General features: G+C 44.4%; 2 protein-coding genes across 3 annotated transcripts in view; both read left to right on the top strand.

Annotated features, from left to right (window-relative positions):
* The window catches only part of ppp2r2ba (protein phosphatase 2, regulatory subunit B, beta a), a 39,723-nt gene extending 27,661 nt beyond the window's left edge, over positions 1–12,062 (top strand). For both annotated transcript variants that reach the window (XM_041048435.1, XM_041048436.1), the window contains exons 2-10: positions 1,008–1,105; positions 1,754–1,919; positions 2,879–2,991; positions 5,735–5,912; positions 6,061–6,225; positions 8,641–8,810; positions 9,416–9,507; positions 9,594–9,717; positions 11,062–12,062. In XM_041048435.1, the coding sequence (XP_040904369.1) occupies positions 1,008–1,105; positions 1,754–1,919; positions 2,879–2,991; positions 5,735–5,912; positions 6,061–6,225; positions 8,641–8,810; positions 9,416–9,507; positions 9,594–9,717; positions 11,062–11,217 (1,262 nt within the window). In that variant the 3' untranslated portion in view covers positions 11,218–12,062. The remainder of the gene's footprint in view (positions 1–1,007; positions 1,106–1,753; positions 1,920–2,878; positions 2,992–5,734; positions 5,913–6,060; positions 6,226–8,640; positions 8,811–9,415; positions 9,508–9,593; positions 9,718–11,061) is intronic.
* A 1,886-nt stretch (positions 12,063–13,948) lies between these two features.
* gpr151 (G protein-coupled receptor 151) lies at positions 13,949–15,286 on the top strand. The gene has a single exon (XM_041048560.1). The coding sequence runs from the start codon at positions 13,949–13,951 to the stop codon at positions 15,284–15,286; it is 1,338 nt and encodes a 445-aa protein (XP_040904494.1).
* Positions 15,287–15,761: the final 475 nt, after the last annotated feature.

Below are 15,761 nucleotides of genomic sequence, written 5' to 3'. Positions count from 1 at the left end.
ACACACACGCACACACACACACACACACACACACACACACACACACACACACACACACACACACACACACACACACACACATATACACCCTTCCGACTGCCGCTAGAGATGGAAACAGTCTCCATAGCAACATTCCCCTCTCCTGTTCAGCGCTCCGCCAGTAGCAGGTCCACAGAGGGCGTGGGGGGTACAAAACAACAAGCTTGCTCTCTCTCTCTGTCTCTATCTCTGTCTAATATTATTGTCACTGTTAAACAGAGGGCTAGCCTCTGCTGTGGTGTGTGTGTGTGTGTATGTGTGTATGTGTGTGTGAGACAGACATTATGCTATGCCCTTTTAGCCCGGGGCTGTATAATAATTACAGTCACCATTAGCCTCTCCTAAATCCAGGCAGATGTATGTCTTTGAGGAGGAGAGGAAAAGCTACCTTAAGGGTAGGTGTCTGTTATTTACTTTTTGGTGGAACTGTAGCTATGTAGAGACACTGAGAAATGTTGGTGATGCAGAATAAATGAAGCAGTTATATCTTATTACTGTTTTTTTTTTTTTTTTGCTATCCTGTTGCAGTGACAAAGAGGTGCATGGTTTAAAGGTTTATGACTGTGTTTTTTGTTTTGCTTTTTTTACTGAAGGAGCAGGAGAGTCACGGGTAGATGAATGACATTATTAGTGTGGTGGAAGCGTCCTTTAAAACACAGGAGTGCAATTAAATGACACAGACTGGCTCACTTCAATAAGACAAGGAGCTGATTTAGTTGATATCATGCAGTGACTCATCCAGTGGTTTGTCCTAACCCATATTTCACCAAACTAGGGTATCTGTGCTGGAGAGACTGCTGTGGGTTTATCACGAGATTCCCCTTCCTCCCCTGATGTGTTTTCTAGAAGTCCCTGTACCAGATCTCACTGAAAGGTCTTTCTTTTTGTCTGACTTATACCTTGACAGCTTTGTGCACGTCCACACTGACATTTTCTCCCCCCTCTCTGCCCCGCTTATTGTGTTGCAGCTGACATTATCTCAACGGTGGAGTTTAACTCATCGGGGGAGCTGTTGGCCACCGGGGATAAAGGAGGAAGAGTGGTTGTCTTCCAGAGGGAGCAGGAGGTAGGAAATGCCAACAATGCAACGCTAATTACACTGCCCTTCTGCTGAAAGCATTTGACAGCCTTGAACATTAAAATTGCTCTGTTTGCTTTTAAATAACTATCAGGCAAAGTGGTGTAAATTTCTTAAAACCACAAAAAATAAAAACCTCTTGAACCACCAAGTAGGCTTTGGTTGGACCATCATTATAAACTCATATTACACGGAGAACCATTGTTTAAAACCACCTATATTCTGAATTCCAGTTGAACTCCCAAGGTTTCCATTGATACCTAATATTTCATGCTGAATTACAAACCAATGTAGAATTTTACATTTCACATGCACGTGATGGAGATGCCATAAAAACACAGCATCATTGAGTTTGAATGTACAAAATGTGGCATTTAACTGAAATCACTAGAATAAGCAAATAAAAATCTAAATGCAATCTTGTAAAAATTACAAAAATAAACAAATTAAGGGGATTGCAGATTAAAATGGAATGGAATGATTTTGAAATCTTGTTGAAGGAATAGTTTGAGATTTTGGGAAAGTGGGAAAGTTGTGGTTTTAGAGTTTCCTGTACTCAGACTTCAGAATCTTCTGAAATTAACAGCAGACGTGTCAGCCTCTTAACTGTTTGTCCTTCACCTCCCCCTCACTCAGAGTAAGAGCCAGCCCCAGCGTCGAGGGGAGTATAATGTTTACAGCACATTCCAGAGCCACGAGCCGGAGTTTGACTACCTGAAGAGTTTGGAGATTGAGGAGAAGATCAACAAGATCAAATGGCTTCCTCAGCAGAACGCCGCCTACTTCCTGCTGTCCACCAATGGTCAGTCACTTAGCTAAAGTGACCCCGTTACTGTAGGAGCTACACAGGTCGCAAAATGGTCAAAGGAAGCATCAATCTATCATGACAGAGAGTCTAAATGTGGGTGTAGTGTTGTTGTTAGTCACTAAAAGTGTCAGCTAAAGGCATGATTCATTTCTCACTTTGCAGAATGGCCAGATGTACAGCAGATATAAAAGGAGGTGTTATTAATATCACATAAAATTTTCTTTTTGCCAATTTCTGGTATTCTGGTTTCTCGGTATTGGTGTTTCATTTGACTGAGCAAGTGCCGCCAGCAGAAGCGTTTCAGATTGAGGATGTCATGCATGGCTGCCACAGAAGGAACACACACACACACACACACACACACACAGACACACACACATCAAAACGTGTGCCACCACACACCATACATGCACGCTAGCTGAACCGCACACACAGACATCAGCAGAGAGACATCTTGCAGATTGTGGGTTTCATGCATGGCTGCTGCAGAAGTGCTATTGCTGGCTGGAGCAGATGGTGGAGGGTCCTGTGGTGATGGCCTCGCTGCTCTGACACCAATATTCACTGTGGTAATTCAAAGAGAAAAAAAAACAAAAAAACAAAAGCAACAACCTGACTGCTGCCGCCATCCCCTTCACTAGACCGAGAAGCTGGGGTGTAACTGGTGTTCATGTGATCCAGAATTGAAAAACGCCCAGATGGCTTTTTCAGGGGGAAGCGTATAATGCTGCAGGGAAATGTAGTCGACTTGTAGATTGATATCAGTAACATCAGAATCTACACAGGAGCCGCCATTCATCATCCTCACTGGCTCCTGCCCAGCTACATGCCAGATTGGCTGCCCAACCCCCCGCATCCATCTTGTATGTGAGAATCACTGTAGTGGGCCATGATCTAACTGTATTTTGTGTTTCTGTGTGTCTGTGTGTGTTTGTGTGATGTATCCATCCCAGACAAGACGGTGAAGCTGTGGAAGATCAGTGAGAGAGACAAGCGTCCGGAGGGCTACAACCTGAAGGATGAGGACGGACGGATCAGAGACCCGTCGACCATCACCTCGCTACGGGTAAGTAGAGGTCACGCAAAACTGTCAGGTCTAACACCACCTGCGACGTCACATGCACTCTGGCAAACGGCTCTGTGCCTCGTCTGTGCTGGTGTGTTAAAATTTTACTGTTTGCCTTGGAGTCAAATTGCAGGTTATGATCTGACGACAGGGAAAACATCAGAAAATGCCAGATTAATCTTGACTGGAAACAAAAACAAAACCTTTTCAGTTACAGCCTCGAAGACCTTTTTCAGGAGTCTTTTAGAGAGAAAGGATAAAAAAATGGAAACTCATAAGACTGTGATTGTGAAGTATTATTCTATAAATGTAGTATAATTCTGTAAATGTTTAATAAGAGCGGCTCATTTTCAGTCTCAAAATGCACCATGAATTATACTGCTGTAAAAGTCGTTACGGGCCCATTGCTGACACTGAATTTAAGTTTCCATTTTATTCTTTTGACATCTTGATTTTTTTTAAATCTATGACATACAATAGAAAACTATCATTCAGTGATCTCGTAAATGTAATAGAAAAGAATAATCTAAATAATTTCACATTTTGTGAAATATGCTTTATCTTTAAAAGTGTCTGTATATTATCTGTCTTTCATCTTATGAATCATACTGAAAGAGCACAGTTCCAATAAAAGCTTACTGTCCGCCAAACCAAGCACATGGTATTTAAGGGAATAGCTTGACATTTTAGAGAAATACGGTTAGCTTTGCTTAGCTTAGCAATAAAGACAGAAAACAGAGGGAAACAGCGTGTATACTGTATACGTGTATACTTTAACTGTTGTGACACATCAAAACCGTTCTGTAACACAGGCCCTCAGTCTGCACAGTGAGTACCCTGAAGTCTAAATAAGAACAGTGCAGATAAGCTGATTGAACCAACATTCAGCATTCAGTCATTACCCTATGTGAGCCTTTAATCCTGCGTGAACGTCTTAGCAACACATAGTGTTATATATCTCTCACAGTCAATACAGTTTCTCGTTTAAATACCTGCTGAATATCATATGCTCAGTTTCAGAGCTGATAAATGACAGTCTGACACCATCCAGCACGTTTGTCTTTTGGAGACTGGCGGAAGAAAGTGAGAATGAGTGATCGATATGTGCGCTGAGGTGAAGACCATGAAAGGATCATCCTCTCTCTCCGTCTCTCGTTCTTATCACTCTACCACTACCACTTTAATTTTCACACAAAGCAGGCAGGCACATAGGACACTATGTGTGTGTGTGTGTGTGTGTGTGTGTGTGTGAGTGTGTGTCTGCCATAGTAGATTAGTGCTGGGTTCAGCGTGTCTGTCCCTCTTTGTCTGGCTGGCCAGGGGATCATAGCAACCTGGAGGACAGGCCGGGACTGTGGCAATCCTGTTTAGAGGCTAGAAATCTGTGCAGGGCGAGGAAGCAGAGGAGCAGAGAGAGGAACTCAGAAATATTCGTCCAAAATGTTGGTAAAAAAAAAAATCAAACAAAAATGGGTTCATCATTCACTGTCTCATTAAAACATAAAATATTTATAAAATGTGTATTTTCCGAGTTTAGTTGTCATGTGCTGCTTTAAAAGGAGAAAAGGTTAAGTTTTGTATCGCAGACAGATTTCTAAGAGTATAAGTCATTTTATCAAGGAGGAACATATTTATTTAAAATATTCTGTTTTACATACTATAATAGAGGAGGATCTATTAGGTTGTTGCGAAGGTTCAGGGGCAAGCTGAGCAGTGTAACTGTCAGTGTTTGGGGGTTATGGGTTAATACGGTCCATGTCTCTCTGGACAGCCAGTGAAAGACATGGAAATGAAGTGACACCCATGGAGATACAGCAGCCTGCTGGGCTGCCATGTCTCTCTGTCCGTGCCAGCAATGGACGAGAGAAAAAGGGAAGAAGCAGTCGATTTGTTCTCCTCGCTCCCTCCCCTCCCTTCTCTCTTTGTCTGGGTTTTATCTGGCCAACGGGGGGCTGCATGCAGACTGGTGCTGGGTGTCTTTGAAGCCCGAGCAGCACTGTGCAACTGTGTATGTTTGTGTATGTGTGTGTGTGTGTGTGTGTGTGTGTGTGTGTGTGTGTGTGTGTGTGTGTGTGTGTGTGTGTGTGTGTGTGTGTGTGTGAGAGAGAGAGAGAGAGAGGGCGAGAGAGAGGGCGAGATCTCGTCTTAATTCTGCGGAGTTCAGTTATCATTCCTCAGCAGGGCTTAGCGATGCCCTTGGGCCATCTCTCTTTCCACCTTCTTTGCTTTCTCTCTTTCCCTCACACACACAAACAAGAGAACAGGAGTGACTTCTTCAGCACTTAAATGAGAGAGAGAGAGAGACAGAGAGAGAGACAGAGAGAGAGAGAGAAAGGAGGGGTGGGAGGATCACTCAGTAGCCATGTAGCAAACAGATATTCACAGTCTGATTGAACCAGCTCATCAAACAGCCCCGGAGCCTCTCAGTCGCTGTCTCTGTTTCATTAAGATTTGTGGAGTAAATGTCATATGAATCCCTGGAGTCATCTGGTTGTGGCTCTAAGACACACACACGCACACACACACACACGCACACACACACACAGGTTGTATATCTAAGCACACATGTGAGTGCACAGCCACACATGCACAGATAAATATCTAAGAAGACCTTTAGGAAACCAGCTTCAAAGTAGATTATATAATAATCAGTCAAAGCTTTCAGGATGAGGCTTTTTTTCTTGCATATTTTTCTGTGGGTCTTTACATTTCCTTTTTTTATTTGATCTGTCTTCACCAATAGGTGCCGGTGCTGCAGCCCATGGACTTGATGGTAGAGGCTACAGCCAGGCGTGTATTCAGCAATGCCCACACCTACCACATCAACTCCATCTCTGTCAACTCTGACCTTCAGACATTCATCTCCACTGACGACCTCAGGGTGAACCTGTGGAACCTGGAGATCACCGACCGCAGCTTCAGTATCCTCTTATCTGCGTCTTTTCCATGTTTAGAAGCTAAAAAGTTGTGATTGATCTGAGTTTTGTGTTTGCTGTCCACTGAGGGACTCATAATGGTCCACAATAGCTGTCTAAAGGTCTGCATTTTTCCTTAGTGTCCGTCTCTCAGACATTGTTGACATTAAACCGGCCAACATGGAGGAGCTGACGGAAGTGATCACCTCAGCAGAGTTTCATCCCCAGCAGTGTCACACCTTTGCCTACAGCAGCAGCAAGGGCTCAATACGCCTCTGTGACATGAGACAGGCCGCACTCTGCGACAAGCACTGCAAATGTGAGTATCAATACGGACCACAAAGGGAAAAGCGATAAAGAGTTAAAGAGGAAGGGAAATAAGCCTATCAAATCTTGTAAAACACTCTTTACAGATTAATTTGAGGCCTTTTATTCTATTATGTTAGCTATTATTTTTATTCAGTGGCACTTCATTATGTTTATTGTTAATGGTGGTTGCAGGGCCTCAAGCAAAACCCTCCAATTCTTTTTTTTTTACTAGCTCCAAAAAAAGTGTTTTCTCAGTTTCGTTGTGAATTTGATGTCCCCACTCTGTCATCTTAATGTTGCCTCAGAGCCTTCTCTCTCGTGCAGGCTTCTGCATAAAATTCCCTGCGTGGGGATAAATGGTTACATTGTGCTGAACTGAGCTGAAATACTGAATCCATTTATTTGATTTCCTTTAGCTATTAAGTCTGTAAAACATTAGAGGTGGTTGTAAGAAACTCACTGTGTGTAACTGTGGAATTAAAACTCCTATTTCAGGCCATAAAAGCCTCCAAAATTCCCTGAAACAGCCTTAAGGACATGATCTTGGTGTCCTCAACAGTAGCTTGGCAGTATTTTCACTGTTATGATCAGCTTTAAATAAAACAGGGGGGTGTAAACAGGAGAGAATGACGCAGGTTCATGTAAAACTGTAAACTTATGCCAAAACAAAGAATGAAAGAACTGTGAAAACACAGAGACACACACACATACAACATGGTAGGACCAACGTTACAAATCCACACTCGATTTTTGTGCTTCAGCACCACCTTTGTGTTGCAGTGACATGCTGCCTTCCCCCTGCTCAATATGCCAGGATTGATAACCCATCAATAAATCAGTGTGTGTGTGTGTGTGTGTGTGTGTGTGTGTGTGTGTGTCTCCCTCTCTTTCAAACAATGAATGGCCTTCACAGAAGCTTAACATCACATGCATACACTTTGGTTGAATGAATAATGAATACATTGACATTTTCACTGGAAAATCAATGGCTTAAGAGCAATCGCATTAGTCCCTCACGGACACACCTTGTTGTTCGATAATGTCAGTCATTTCCTCAGACATATTGATGCGTTCACTGGACCGTGCTCTAACGTGGCCTGTTGAATTTCATGAGCATTTCAGGGTTAAATAAGAATTGGATTTGGAAATTTAAGGATGAAATTTCAAGTTGTGGTGTTCACAGCTGCTCTCTGTTTGATGACATGTATTTGCCATTCCTTGACAGGTGCTTGCAGTGCACACACACACACCACACACACACAGAGACACACACACAAAAGGCAGGTGCTCTCGTTAGCCTCGGGACAGGTCTGTTAATACCGACCTACTGTCTCACTGCATGAGCATGTATGGCTCAGAGCGATGTATAATGCCCCCCCTCCCACACACACATGGATCCTCCTTTCCTTGACATGCGCACACACACAAACCTTCCTGTGCCTCCTACATAAACAACTAAAACATACAATCATACTGTATCCCCTCCCGTGCCTATAAATCTGGGAAGCAGCTGATATCAATCAGCGTTAGAGCGAGGATGGATGGATGAATGAGGGATGGATGGAGGGATAAGAGAGCATTGCCAAAGCGCTGAGCCCCAGGACAGAGAGCGAGGGGCCAAAGAGCCCCCCTGCTGACTCCCCAGGGACCCTATTATACACCCCTGGAGTGGGAGGGAAGGGATGCATATATACATTCACACACTGCACACACCCACTTATACACAAACACTCATTCACTGACACACACACAAATCCAGTGGGGCTCAAATGGGCCCAGGACTTTGACATTGATTTGTTTTTCTTATCCCTTCCTCATCCCCCCATTTTTTCATCTCTCACGCAACATCCCTTGTTAGACTCCCCATTGACACATCACAGAGCTATTCTCCAGGCCTCAGCTAAGGAGGAGGAGGAGGAGGGAGAGGGAGAGGATGGGAAGGAGGAGGACGGTGGGGGGCATTTTGGGAGGGATGGAGAGATGGAGAGGAGCGAGGGGAGCAAGGGTGGGAGGAAAAGAGGAGGAGGAACAATAACTTGACAGCTAACGATGGAATGCCTGGCTCTTATCCCCAGCGTGCTGGCCTGCACACAGATCAGCAGCTGCCAAAATCAATATGAATCATAACCAATATTTACCCAGCATGCTGACCCACGACTGTCTCCCTAAACACACAGAAATAATCCTGTGAAGGGATGCAGCTGCTGCAGCAAACCCCACATCCAGGCATTGTTGTGGCTGTTATTGTTCGCTAATGACGGCCCCCACCACCCAAACAAAATCTGCTTTGTGTTTTCTCGCTTTGAATGATTAAAAGACTTGCAGAAGGAACAACATCTCTTTTAAGCAGCGACCTCCTATGGCGTAACAATGTGTTTTCTCTGTCAGAAGATAACTCCTCTTTGCTTTCTTTTTTCTGTCTTAGACTTTGAGGAGCCAGAGGATCCCTCCACTCGCTCCTTTTTCTCTGAAATCATCTCATCCATCTCAGATGTGAAGTTCAGCCACAACGGGCGCTATCTGATGACAAGGGACTACCTCACTGTCAAGGTGTGGGACCTTCAAATGGAGAACAAACCACTAGAGACGTACCAGGTACAGTTTCTTTGTGTTTATTTTGTCTGTTTGTGCTGTCTGTTAGACAGCTAGAAAACCTCCAAAGATAACTCTCAGCTGGTGAAGTTAGTAAATTAAAAAAAAAAAAAAAAAAAAAAAATCAAATCAAAATTTATTGATTTCAGACTAATCACTCAACATAATCCTGTTTCACTGTCACTGTGTCATCCTTAGCGATTACCCCCAGGAGGGCTTATTGAGCCAAATTTCTGTAAGAGAAGACAGATAGTGTCGGTGCTGATGCAACCTGAAGGGCAAAACCTCCCACTGTGTGGTCACTGGGGTCAGATCCACACTGTCTGATCAGGAGGGAGTCATCTTAGGGCAGGTCATGATTGATAAGGCCATCATCTGGGCTCAAGGGATTCTCTATCCAATTCCAGCGCCGCCTCCACCTGCTACCTAACATCTTAGCGTAGGTCACGAGGTCTGAAGGGATTACTGAAAGTAGAGCATATGGCAGTGCAGCTTAGAGCTGTGTGGTTGACCACTGAAAGGCAATGTGGCAAACTTTAGATGCTTGAAAAGTACGATCACAATCCACCAACGGGTTTAGATCACCTTTTGTCTGTTTTTGTTTTCAGGTTCACGATTATTTACGGGGCAAACTTTGTTCTCTGTATGAGAATGACTGCATCTTTGACAAGTTTGAGTGTGTCTGGAATGGATCAGACAGGTGAGACCTCTTATCCCTCCCTCCCTCCATCCATCCATCCATACAGGTATCTCAATAACCCTCCACTCTTCTTTGTTCCTCCTTAGTGTCATAATGACCGGCTCCTATAACAATTTCTTCCGGATGTTTGACCGAAACACCAAACGTGACGTCACACTGGAAGCATCCAGAGAAAACAGCAAACCCAGAGCCATTCTCAAGCCTCGCAAGGTACAGTAATTCCCATCGATCCAAGTTAACCTATATCAATTCGCAGACAACTGGATTTGCTTTGTCATAATAACTGAGACTCCCTACCAGTCAGAACAACTAAAGACATAGCTTGGATAAATGCTGAAATGTCTTCAAATATAGAAGAGAAACAACCTAGATCAGTAATATGCCAGAAATTCAGTGGTTTACCTTCTAAAATGTGAATATTTGCTGATTTTCTTTGTGTTCTGTGACAGTAAACTGAATATCTAGGTTTGGGACTGTTGAGCAGACTAAACACTTTGCTGATCAACCTTAGATATTTGGTTTCTTTTGTTCTTTTGACTTCATTCTTTTCTCAACACATTGTGTTACATGGGGCTACAGAAGAGGGGAACCCAGGTGCAGACACAGACAGGGAGACAGGAATAAGGCAAAAGATTTATGGCAAGGTACAGGGAAGATGGGGAGCAGGCTATGGGAAGCTGGAGCTGCTGGCTGAGAACCAGGAACTGAGACTGAGGCTGGGGCAGTTAGTGGCCAGGGTAGCAGATCTGGAAAGAGATCTGAGAGAGGCTGAGCAGTGCAAGGTTTCCAGGGCAGAGAAGCAGGGCTGACCAGACAGGGGACAAGAGACAGAGACAGAAAAAAATAGGACTGCAACAGAGACAGAGAACAGGATGATAATGGGGAAACAGGCAACAAGAACTTAATGCTGAATAGCAAAACTGGTGGAAAACTGTCTCGCAGCATGGCAGCACTGACAGGTAGCAGAGTCCACAGTGTGGAAGAGTCAAAGTCGCAGGGCTGAGTATTTATAGAGGCCTTGATTATGGAAGTGTTTGCTGCTGGTGAGGTTCTGCTCTGACTCTAGCACACCTGTCTCCAATAGCACAATCACACTCTCACACACACAGACAGACACAGACACACACACACACACACACACACACACAGAGGGAGACCCACTCAGGAAATGGCAACAAGTTATCTTTGACAGATGACTTTATCAACACGCTGGTGAGCGTGGTGAAGCGTGTAGCTGCTAAAGAGCCACATATTTTTAGCGGGGTTAGTGGAGACCAACACACATATGAAAGAAGAGCAAATACCACACTGAACCGCTGGGTGGCCAGACACATGATTCTAAATGAACGCTAAGGTTGCTCGGTGTCTCATGGATGTGTAAACAGGCCACTGTTTGCTAACTATCCAAGTCTACTTTATGCTGAAAATATGTCTGCTACCCCCAAGTGGCCAAAAACAATAAATTAAAACTTCTTTAACATCATTGAAATCAGTGTTAATATATGCTTTAATATCGTATCTTAATGCCTCTTTATCCCTCCTCCTGTCCTCCAGGTGTGTGTAGGTGGGAAACGGCGTAAGGATGAGATCAGTGTAGACAGCTTAGACTTCAGCAAGAAGATCCTTCACACCACATGGCACCCACATGAGAACATCATCGCTGTAGCTGCCACCAACAACCTCTACATCTTTCAAGACAAGGTCAACTAAAGGGGCATCTGCCCCCTGCTGACCCTTGGCCCCCACACATGTGAGGGTTGGAGAAGGAGAGAGATGGAGCCCTCATCTACATCCTTCTCCTCCTCTCCCTGTGTCTTGTTGCTGCTGGTCTTGAATTTTGCCGCTCGGCTGTGGAAGTGCAGAATCGAGTATCCAGTGACCGAAGTGGGAAAGTGGACCGTATGAATTTTGGGAAGCGGGAAACTGATACAACCTGGATACAACTTGAGGAATAAAGATTCCTTGAAATCAAGAATGGACTTTCATTCTTCAATTTGACTTCTAATTTAATTTATTTAGCCACGCGGACACCTGAAGAAGAGAGTCTTTTGCATTTATGCAACAGGAGGATTGCTGCATGAATAACGTGATGTAGCAGCCCTCTGGACCCCGAAGAAAGGGGCTGATGTGGGTGCACTCAACATAAAATAGAGCACATGAGACAGAAACCGAGCTTACATGGTGGTGGTGGTGGTTCACTGTCATGTAGCAACAGTGCCCCCTCTCTTTCAGTCCAGTCATGCTACGGTGCATGTGATCAAAGTTTCGGACAGTGCAACCTGCTGCAAAATTCCTACACAAGAGGAAGAGACTGTTAATCTCTGACCCCAGAAACTGAGAGTTGCTCTCTGCCTGTAACACAACACGGTCAGTCTTTCTAGCACCAATTGCGCGTCTCCCTGCTGAGACTGCTGTAGTCTGTAATGTGAATGAAGCCCTTCCAGGCTGTGTCAATGGTTTTATTTAATGCTGTTGTTTTATTGCGTCCTTCTCTCGGTCAGTGAGTCTGTTTAGAAGCTGTGGTGCCTTCTTTTGGTATGTCGGGGTTTGATGTAGTGGGCGTGGGGGGTGGGGCGGGGGGGGGACTGAGTACAAGGCAGGAGTGTGAATGTTTCAAATGAAATGTTAACTTAGGAATTTTTCTTTTTTTTTGTTTTTTTCCTCTCTTTCTCTCTCTATAAACAAAAACAAATAAAGCTCCACTGAGGTCCCAAGTGGAAAAAGTGCTTGAGGCAAATGTAGTCATGATTACGTTAAAGCACCGGCTACATGCTTGTGAGTTCAGGGGAGGATGCTGTGATGTGTACAAAGTAATTGTTGCTCTTATCACATAGCAGTCAGTCAGATGTCATCAGTTTGCAAGAGACACGACAAAGCCACAATAAAAATTTTTTTGCAAAATTCCTGCTGAAAAAAAAAACTGTATCGCTCACCAAGTCTTTTTGGATAGTACTGAAAATGATCTGTAGATGCCGAAACTTTTCACGTCAAATATTATTGACAGTCAACTCGAGATTTCTTGGTAAAAACATAATGCTAGCCTAGCTCTTGACCTTGTTTTTGCATGCGTTGGATCTGAACCTGGTGAAACTGATAGCCTGCACATAGTTATTTGAACATCTACAGATCATCTGAGGCACTATGCAAAACATTACTTGCTTTCTCCAAAAGGAGCCAGTTGTTTGATTTGAGATTGCTGCGGTGCCTGTCCACGTTCCTCCTCTAGCTGAAGGGGGGTGACGTGAAACAGTAGCAGGTTAGCACTGGGCTCTCTGATCCGTTTGGAGACCCTCACTTGTCTCGGATTTGTGTTATGAGCCAGCTCTCATAAAGGAAAACAGTCAAAGGTCTAAATGAACTCTGTGAAATCAGGGAATTATTAAGTGTGATTCCTTTAAATAGTAATGTCTTCTTGACAACCTCCTTTGTGACACTTCTAATTGAAACAAACAAAAAAAAACTTTTATAGCTCAGAATGTATTGAAATGCAATTAATTACCATGCAGTCTTTATGCTTACTGGACTTTCTTTGAATAAAAAAGAATAAAGATGTGCAAGTTCAAATCCTGCATTGTTGGACGTCCTCTGTTAACGGTGTTGACTCAGGTAAATATACATCAAGTCCTGACTATGTTCATGGCTGCTTATGGTGTGAGGGCGCCCTCATGTGGACAAAGAGGAAGACGAGCAAAGGCGGTCTGGCTGTTGCACAGAAGGTAGGAAACATGACTTTCATTAGCTGGAAACAGTTGGTGGTTGATTTCAAATTACTAACAACTGTCGCAATCCTTCTAATTTCTTCTGATTATTCATGTTTATTCATTATGCTCATTTATCATTTAAAGAGAAGAAAACCAGCTTTCAAATGAAGGTTGCTGACCCACTCAAAAAACTCATTCAGTATTCAAATGACAACATCCATCTGGATTGCTGATGGATGCTTCAAACGTTACATTTCCTGTTATGTTTGTAACACACACTGAAATCTTTAACAGTAAAGCAAAGAAATTAGAAATCCAATACATTCACATGTCGTACTGTGCACATTATGCAGAGATTTTCTAATTGGTCCCATGAGGCTGTGGTCTACGCACATTTTGTCAGCTGGGGACAGCTGTCAATCAAACAGCATCTTTATAACCAGCCGCAGGAGCTGCATCATTGTGTCTCAGGATAAATCCGGAGACAGACAGGAGCTCCGCTGTGATTACTGATTGTCAATCAATACATTCTCTGATACGATTATTATAACAGGTTTAGATTCAAAGTGGAAATTGACATAGCATATTTTGCCAAACGTGGCTTTAGACTTCTTCAATTTTTTGGAACCTTTTCTCATCTTCCAACTGCGAAGAACCCCAAAACCTTTTCTCATCTACTGACTGCCTTTGACTTTTAGCATCTTTCGTTGTCATATCAGATTACCATCTTTCTGAAGACGATGGATAAGCTGAGTGGGAACAATGCGACTGTAACGAACAGCTCCATAGACAAGTGGTCATTCAGTGATCGGGGCTCGTTCCAACACCTGGACCCCGGGGAGCTGAGGGTCTTACTGCCGGCTATCCTGGGAGTCATCTGTGTCTTGGGTGTTGCTTGTAATCTCACTGCGATGGTCATCTTGTTCTCCAATGCACATAAGGGCAAACTGTCTCTCATCAACTCCCTCATCTTCAACCTGATGTTTGCTGACGGGCTGGTGCTGGCGTTTACCATGCCTTTCAGGGCTGCTGCTTACTCCAAGGCCAGTTGGAATCTGGGTTGGGTGGTGTGCAAGACAGCGGACTGGTTCCTCCAGTCCTGCATGGCTGCAAAGAGCTTCACAGTGGCAGTCATGGCCAAAGCTTGCTACCGATACGTATCCAATCCCACCAAGCAGGTGAGCGTTCATCTGGGCTCCATCCTGGTGGTGCTCTTCTTCATCTGGCTGTCCGCCTGCTCTGTCACCATCCCTCACTGGCTGTTTGCTACGCTGCAGAGGGAGATCCGTGGGGTGGTGTGTGTGCTGATGGTTCCCCCTGAAGCCCGGGATTTCATGACTGTGTACGTCAAAGCATACCCCCTGGGGGTGTACTGTGCACCTCTCAGCTTTGCCCTGATGTACTTCTGGAAGGCTTACGGCCAGTGCCAGCGCCGCTCCAGCAAGACTCAGAATCTGCGTACACAGATCAGATCCAGGAAGCTCACCTTGATGTTATTCAGCCTGACGGTGGCTATGGCTATTCTCTGGCTTCCTCAGTGGGTGGTGTGGGTTTGGGAGCGTCATATAGCAGAGAAAGAAATTGAGGGAGCTCAGCCTCTCATCTCTTCTCCTCCCCTTCTTCTAACCCTCTCCGCACAGCTGCTCACCTTCTCTCTGTCGCTGGTGAACCCTCTCATCGTCCTCTCCCTCTCCGAGGAGTTCAGAGAGGGTTACAGGGGGCTGTGGAGGCGCCTCACCCTGCGCAAACAACCTCCACCAAAGCCAAAGCCTGGACCTCACAACCCTACCACCCTCCAGTCGCCTTGCCCCAGACCAGAGACCTCAGGCCAGCTGAGGGGGGAGAGGAGCCTTCGATCAAGCCCCAGCCAGGGTCCCAACAGAGACGCTCAACCCCAGCCAGAGCAAAGTGGAGGACTCGGAGGAGGAGGAGGGAAAGAAGTAGACAGGGTGAGCCTCAAAGATGGGATTGTCTTGCCCGATGTGGAGCAGTTCTGGCACGAGAGGGAGACAGGATCGAACACAGAGGAAAATGATCCTGTGCCGTGGGAGCATCAGAGCAAAGACGGAAAAAAATAACACCCACCCTCATAACATTACCTTTACCACGATCCTCAGACTGCTGCAGCTTCATCAACAGACCTTGAATGGACTGCTTAGTGCTACTCCGTAAATTATTGGTATTCTGTCAACCGTGTTTATGGTATTATTCAGAGGTAAGAAGGGCAATCAGCGTGGAAATGAGTGTGGACTACAAATAGAGCAGTATCATCTGTATATAAGATAAACTTTGCAACAATATCTCTGTTGTTTGATGAAAAAGAGAAAGATTATAACTAAAGTAAATGTGACTTTTGGTGGCTGTAAATTAAAGCTTCTGCTAAAAATTATTTAAATACAATACACAAACATAAATATATACAGTAGACCTATATGTATTTTCAGGATGGCACATCGTAAATTAACAAGTTGCAGATTTCTTGAAATATTTAGACATGATACTTTAAAGACAAGCAACGCTGCAAGGAATCTCCTGAACAAAACAGACATGCTT

This window comes from Toxotes jaculatrix, chromosome 10 (assembly GCF_017976425.1).
Source record: "Toxotes jaculatrix isolate fToxJac2 chromosome 10, fToxJac2.pri, whole genome shotgun sequence".
NCBI classification, from domain to species: Eukaryota; Metazoa; Chordata; class Actinopteri; family Toxotidae; genus Toxotes; species Toxotes jaculatrix.
The sequence above is the reverse complement of the archived record's forward strand: the minus strand, read 5'-3'. Positions and strand labels throughout refer to the sequence as shown.

What these genes read in the sequence shown, in the direction of transcription:
- gpr151 (XM_041048560.1), top strand. Translation starts at nt 13,949, where the DNA reads ATGGATAAGCTGAGTGGGAACAATGCGACTGTAACGAACAGCTCCATA.